General features: G+C 44.5%; 1 protein-coding gene across 3 annotated transcripts; it reads right to left on the minus strand.

Moving 5' to 3' along the window:
• Positions 1–439: 439 nt before the first annotated feature.
• Positions 440–7,328, minus strand: LOC142788352 (uncharacterized). Of its 3 annotated transcripts, none has more exons than XM_075884907.1 (4): positions 6,415–7,328; positions 4,197–4,285; positions 886–1,045; positions 440–786 (listed from the first exon to the last, which is right to left on the minus strand). In XM_075884907.1, exons 1-4 carry the CDS (start codon positions 6,416–6,418, stop codon positions 572–574), a joined length of 468 nt encoding a protein of 155 aa, XP_075741022.1. In that variant the 5' UTR covers positions 6,419–7,328; the 3' UTR covers positions 440–571. The 3 variants fall into 3 exon arrangements, with proteins under 3 accessions (XP_075741022.1, XP_075741021.1, XP_075741023.1); XM_075884906.1 differs by having other exon boundaries at positions 4,059–4,285; XM_075884908.1 differs by lacking the exon at positions 886–1,045.
• Positions 7,329–7,354: the final 26 nt, after the last annotated feature.

Below are 7,354 nucleotides of genomic sequence, written 5' to 3' on the forward strand. Positions count from 1 at the left end.
GGGAATTTTTCTTACCGGAAGATTTAAACATTATGCCTCGATGACCTGCTCTTGTAGCTTTGCAGCCCTGTATACTTGGGGCAACAGAAAATTGAATGCTGAGAACTGAAAGCAGTTACGCGATCTATTTCATCTTTTATATCTCATTCCCTTTGCTAACACTAGAAGTGTAGTTTATTTTTTTACCAATTTATCTTTTGCAATAGCGAGTGCTTTATTTGGTACTGGTATTTGGTACAGCAGATCGAAAAAAGTCGTTAGGAAGTAAATGTTGAAAGCGTATGTCCCCCACTTGCAATCCCTACATATGTCCCCCACATGGTAATCGAGAATATTCATAGTTTAGAGCATTTTTTTTTTGGTAACTAAAACATGGTGATGGTGCTTCCGAATCAGCATAAGCTAGCTGAACAGTGCACCACCGACAGTCTGCAGACTATTTATTCTTTGTTTTTTTTATTTATTTGGTACAACAAAAAATGTATACATTGAAAAATATATATACACAACTAAAAAAGGCCCGCTCTACTGCAGGTCAGGTTGCGTTGGGGGCACAGTGACAGTGGTGCTGTCAAGGCCCTGGCTGCTGTGGCTGGGCAGGAAGCCAGCTGCCGCGAGCAGCCGATAATCTGCACTCAGAGTGGGGATCATCGGGCTGCTCCACAACAAATGCTTCTCTGAAGCGCCGCTTCCTGCCCCCACAGCGATCACCAGACCCTGGCAGCCACCTCTTAATAAAGTTGAGGGCCTCCACCTGGTCGCACCCTGCTTTTTGGCAGATGACATCTGCATACAAGAACAGAAATACCATAGTACACATGAAGCACTGCAGTACAGAGAATACACAAGGGTGTACACACACATAAAACAATGAACAAGTCTAACCTGTCACTAATCTACAGAGCCTCAGGTTCACAAAGGCCCTTTTTCCTTTTCTGCCATGAAGGCTGTACAGCACTTGCACGTCATGTGCCAATACAGCCTTCATGGCATTCACACCAATTTCTCGGAGGCCACGTCCCCCAATCTGCAGGAGGTGCTTGCACTGTAAAAAAATGCAAGAACGCAACAGCACATCGAAATGTTTTCATGATAAAAATCTGCAAGAAGAGGACACTGAAAACAACAACTTGAATTTTTGGGCATCACAACATTTCATTGTTTTTTTACGCTAACTTCAACTCACTTGACCTAAAATGGTTTCCACATCAGCCCTCTCACACTCAGTGTGAGAACCTTTCAGAGTCCTTCTCTGAATGCAGTTTCGCTGTTATGAAATCAAATACAACACTGTTATAACCCTTAATAAATATTGATTCTAGCTATGAAATAGTATAATTACTTTGTACAGTGCTCAAATTCCAATACACGTTTCTTCGAGGTTACAATGTCTTTGCCTGAATGTTGACCAGGAGTAGCTTCTACAGGTGAAAAACGATAAAATATGTGGAATTCAAAAAGAAGCTTGGACATGTTTTTAATCAATGCATTGTAAGCAGAGCACAACAAGATAAATGAACATGATCAAGGCGTACTAAGAGGCAACCTTAGAGCGACCAAATCTTGGTCATAGATGAAACTGATAGAAAAATAAAGGTCGCACTAGATGGTCGCACCATTTGCTGTTTATATTTTTCTGTGATAGCCAACAAAGAGGCATGTCGCTATAGAAATCTCATCACAATAAACAAAGGTGCATTTTTCTTCACACTGCGAAATTGGGTGAATGTTAGATTTTTAAAAAAGTAAGAAATCGGCTAACACAAGGCAGGGTGAACTGTAGCTCAAAGTAGAGAGAGCCGCAGCGGACACGAAATAGGGTGATAAATGAACAAAATTACTGAATGTCTGTTTTAAGCAGGCTATTGCTAGTCACTGCCTATCAAACACACAATGCCGCCTACATCGTCTGCTAGCTTAGGACAGTTCACTCGGACTTCACAGACTATAGTAAATACAGTCGAATCTCATTAATTCCAACACACTTAATTCGAACTGACGCTGTGGTCCTATCAAAGCTATACCGCGCTCCGAAAATGTTCTCAGCACCCCGCCCAATCCTGCGGTGGCACTTCAGACACCTCATCGCTGTGCTTGAAGAAAAAAATGAAGAAAAGGAAAGAAAAGACTGCGGTGGAATGTTTGCCAAATGCCAATCTGCGACATTCCTGTGCCCCGCTTCGGCTTTTTCCGTCCCTGCCACGTAGAGACCCTTCTCCTCTTAACACTGCGCATGAAGAGAAAGAGGGGAACAAAAGCTGTCGCAGAGAGTTGGCTCTCTCATGCCGATCTGCAACGCGCCGGTGTCACGCTTCCCTGTTTTTCGTTCCTGCTATGTAGAGGCTCTTCTCCTTTCAACACCGCGCATGGAGAAAAAAAAAAAAAAGCTGCCGCGGAGTGTTTCGCTCTCGAATGCCGATCCGCTTTTCTCCAGGTGGAGACGCTCCTCCATTCTCATCATGTGCTGGCCACGCTCCGGCTGCAGCGCAGATGGTAACAGTGGAAACACAGTTGTCTTCGAAGAGTGTCAGCACTGGACATTGCCGCGCGCAACTTCTTTTGCCAGGAGAATACTGAAGCCGAAGTACAAATGCTTTGCAAACTGCACGCAAAACTTGTTGACTCGTTGCAAGGCCAACGTGTACAGACATGTATTGACTACTTTAATTAATGACGGATGTCCTGTAATTTGTGAATAAAACTTCTCCATGCACATACATCACTGCATGGTGAGCCCTCCGCTCATTTACCGTATTTACTCTATTCTACCGCGCCCTCGATTGTAACGTGCGCCCGGTTTGCACGACAGAAAAAAAAAAAAAAAACCTAAGACATCGGTTGCAACGCGCACCCTTTTTTCTCGTTGGCCCGCTTGATCACACCACTCGCGAAAACGACTCTTTTTGAGAGCGTCTTCCGTTTAAATATGAAGTACGGGGGAAGCTTATGCCTATCTGACGTGCAACAGAGCATTGCTGTCACTCTAGTTTTACCGTGGCCCGATGTCAGTACACAAACTTGCTTCGCCCCCTTCTCCTAGACGGTTGTGGTGCCAGGCATGTCGAAGTAAAGAGGCGTGTGATTGGCATTCCCGATTTGCCCAAGCAGGTAGCCGTTGTTGTGCCGCAAGTTTAGGAGGAACCTCTGAAGACTCTGAAGCTTTTCTTCGTACTCCTCCGGCAACTTCCGGCATATGCCCGTTCGCCTTCGGAGGGAAAAGCCTTTTCTCTTCATAAAGTTCGTTAGCCAGCATCTGCTCGCTTTAAAATGGCTCTGCATTAGCCCTTTTTCTAAGGCTAACTGCATAGCCTGCACTTGGAGCAGTTCTGTCATCACGGGCCGCTGTGTCGCTCACTGCTTAATCACATACTCGCCGAGCAGCTCTTCAATTTGTGGAAACCGACCCTGCTATGGTCCACTGAAGCCTTTGCGTGAATCTTTGCTGTCGACAATCTTCTGCTTTTGTTTCCGCCAGTCCCGCACGCACGTTTCGGGAACTCCGAATGACCGCGATGCGGCCCGATTTCTGTCCGTTCCGGCACACGCGACTACTTTTCTTTTAGAAGCAGCATTCTAGTGCACTCGTCGAGTTTTTGGAGTCGGCCCTACCATGCCGTCGATGCTAATGTACTACAAGATGACGAACTCCTCAGCACATGTATGAAGTGCTGCGCATGGGAAACACATAGGCAGAAATGACCGACGCGCCATGCAGACGCATGTAGGGGGCGGCCATTTTGTAAGTGGCGATGGCAATAGAATGACCATATTCATTTTTTTTTTCGTACTCGATTCTAACGCACATGCGATTTATGAACTCTCTTAACCGGAAAAAAGGTGCGTGTTAGATTCAAGTAATTACGGTAACTTTCATTATTTTGAACTTCTTTTAATTTGAACAAATTTTCTGGCCTCTGAGTACGAATTATTCATATTCGACTGTAGTACAGTGGCTCATGAGATAACCTGACTAGTGTGTTTCCCGAAACACAGTATCTTAAAGCAGTACTAAATTTCTGCATGTTACATAGGCATATTAAAAATCAAGAAATATACACCAAAGCCGCAGCCACAGCTTTACTCTGCACAGCTGCCTCTGCTGCCTCCACTTCTCCAATTGTACCAGCAGGCAGCCGGGGAAGGTCAGAGGGGCGCTGTGCTGGCTGGGCGTGCTGAGGCACGGACAAGAGCCGTACCTTGTGCTTCAGCTGTCGCACCTCCTGCAGAACCTGTCTTTGTTGCTGCCGGATGCCAAGTTGGATCCGCAGGATCCGTAGCAATAGAGCTGAAACATACAAGAGTACATACCATATTTACTCGCACAATTTGCATCCTCACATAATTTGCTCACCAGTATAATTAGCCAGCCTGCTTTACTACAAGAAACTTTTTGTTCGCATACTTTGCCCTCCCCAACCAGCCCGAGCCACCTTGCCAGCACACACACAGACACATTTGACTTCATGATGCTCTGGTCAGGCACATCTCTTGTCGAGCAGGCGAGTGCAGTCTTACACAAAATGGACTGAGTGCAAGGTCCCTTCTTCCATGAACTTTTATGCTTTCCCTAGAATATCGAACTTGAAAACTGAAACCTGTTTATGTGTAGTCCGAAATGCCTAAAGGTTTGCCTCCTATCTTCCCACCTCTTCCATGGCAAGAATGTATTCCCGAGACACAGCACAGATGTTGAACGCGTGCAAGGACCTGTCACATCAACTAGATGAGGCAGGTTTTCGCACTCATTTTTTTTTTTTTTCGGTTTCGCCATCTGGCCATTGCGTTTTTACCGCTCCTTGTGATAGGCTACAATAATTATATACGGGGCAGATTGCTGTTATAAAGCTTACCGAAGAAAACTGAAACCGTGCTACCGCTAAGCACATCAGCGTGGAGTTCTTCGACATGCAATATTCAGTATGGGAGCCAGCAGAAGAGTGCGTTGAATAAGACTTAGCATAGAAGCTTGGGTGTGTTGGTTAGATATCGGAGGGAACACAACGCAATAGAAGACTGGGACAAGGAATGGACACACACACACATGAAGGGCGACACACACAGCACTGTGTTGGCATCGCGCTTCCTTGTCTGCATCTTACTTTACATTGGGTTCCCGACAATTATTGGAGAGTACTTATGTTCTCTGGTATAACCCTGTCGTGGGAACTGGTTTTTGTGAGCACTGTTCGGAAGAACTTCAAGAAAATGGGGGCATTTGAACAGGCTTAGCAAACAAATGACAATCCGCTTTGAGACAACTGTGACAGCGCCTGCAACATATATTCCCAGTTGAGCTTTTAGGCCAGCGATTCCTACTAGCTTCGCACATGACCGGATTGACAAAAAAAGTACACATAATACGCGAGTATATACCGCATTTGACTCTGTAGCTTTGATGAACCAGGCAGATACACAACTTTATCCAAAACTCCATTGATTCTGTTGCAAAATTATTCAACAAACAAATTGCGATGTTATCCATGTTACTATACGATTGTGGCACTTTACCATTGCAGCTCTCCAGGAGGCACACATAGTGCAGCGTTAGTTCACCACTCGCAGTTAATTGTATGCAGTAGGTTGCTCACAGCAACTGACTGCATGCAATGGTGAACATCTTGCATGCTTGCACCGCTGTTTCAGCATGCTGGCTGCTTCCCATACGGCTATCAATTGATGTTCACAAAATTGGGAAGATGAAGAAAGACTACACAGTGCCCTCTGGCCACCCTATACTCCAAACCTCCAGCCAACAAACAAACAAAAGAAACAGAAGTATGCAAATGAATATTATTCCTAATGCAGCTGGAATGGAGTGTAGTTTGTCACCAATTCTGATCCATAAAGTAGCTTTTCTCATAACAGTGTTCACTCTATTGTAACACAAGGAGTGACTTCATAGCATCTAGAAGGAAAAATAGAATCTTCAGTATTTGATAAAAATGTGAGGCTCTACCTTAAAACAACAATAATCTGGAAAAAGAACTCATTACATTCGAAAAAAAAAAAGGTAGCACAGTTGATCCCCTTTACAAGAGACACGGATGTAACAGACAAACGGGGATAAGAGGCACCAGTGTGCAGGCTGACATTTGGCCCATCATGCATCAGGCACTCCGTAGATGCGCCTGTGCAGCCGGGAGCCCTGCAGTCAAGCATGCTGAGCAAGACTGTTGACCACTGTACAATGACACATTGCCACAAAATTTCAAAACTTCATTTCACAGACTTCTGCAAAAGCTTCTTACACTCTTGCATAATTTTTGCACAAGCTTCTCTCATTCTTGCGTGATTTTCGTCAGAACATATAAGTGTTGGAAGTTGTATGTCCCCAAAAACTTGCACAATACAAATAGCATACATTAAAGTCTATCACTTAATACGTGCATAGTGTAACAATGAAAGGAAACTCACGCATGGTTTGCTCCGAGCCTTCCCCGTGCGGTGCCTCCTTGAGCCTTGGAGAGCACTGTACAGCTAGAGCAAAGTAGCATCAATCCAGTGTGAATGGCAGGTTAACAAGACAACAAAACTAACCCCCATATTCATAAACGCTCCCCGACTCGACTTTCACCCTTCACTTGACAGAGTTGAGCACTGTGCCGCTGCTCGTTTGAAAGCGACGCTGCGCTACTCGAGAATCACAGCAGATTATTGCTGACATGCAGCAGTTTTCTCTGCTTAGAGATGGCGCTCCCATCAGCCATCTCAAGTGAAGGTGAAGCGTTGAGTGGAGGAACGTTCTAGAATACGGGGGTAAGATTGGTTGCAAGAACACTACAATAGACACACTTAATTTTTACACTTCATCTATATTGTACAGCTACACACATTCTGCATCCTTATAATGCAACATATACATACAGGCTTATAAAGTAAACACTGTAGGCTGCTCAAATAACACCTACACAAAAAAATTACCCAAAAGTGGCCATGCGCAAAGTAATTTTATTTGAAACTCACAAAACTTTTGCGGTGATGGAGAATAAATAAGACAGGTTACGCTTGGAGGCACATGAGACCTTCGCAGCTTTCATAAAGTACAAAAAACAATATGGTATGTGTGTGTGTATGTACGCATGAAGCTTCAGCCTTTACATACGGTTTCTTGAAAGAATCGACTATGAATTTTATGGCACCTGTGTCCTTCAGCGCAATTGAAAGCCTGCTGATCAGTGTGGGCAATTGTGGAATAGTTACATGGAAAATGGCGTGAAACACCTAAAATCAAATTTTTCTAGCTAGGAAATATGCAGCTGTGTATACACAACACATGCTGCAAACAGTGGGAGGTGACCATAAGAGTGATTTGAGTGTAAGCGGCAGTATTCCGCATTCATGCAGCCCGCCATTT

This window comes from Rhipicephalus microplus, unplaced genomic scaffold (genome assembly GCF_043290135.1).
Source record: "Rhipicephalus microplus isolate Deutch F79 unplaced genomic scaffold, USDA_Rmic scaffold_55, whole genome shotgun sequence".
Lineage (NCBI taxonomy): Eukaryota > Metazoa > Arthropoda > Arachnida > Ixodida > Ixodidae > Rhipicephalus > Rhipicephalus microplus.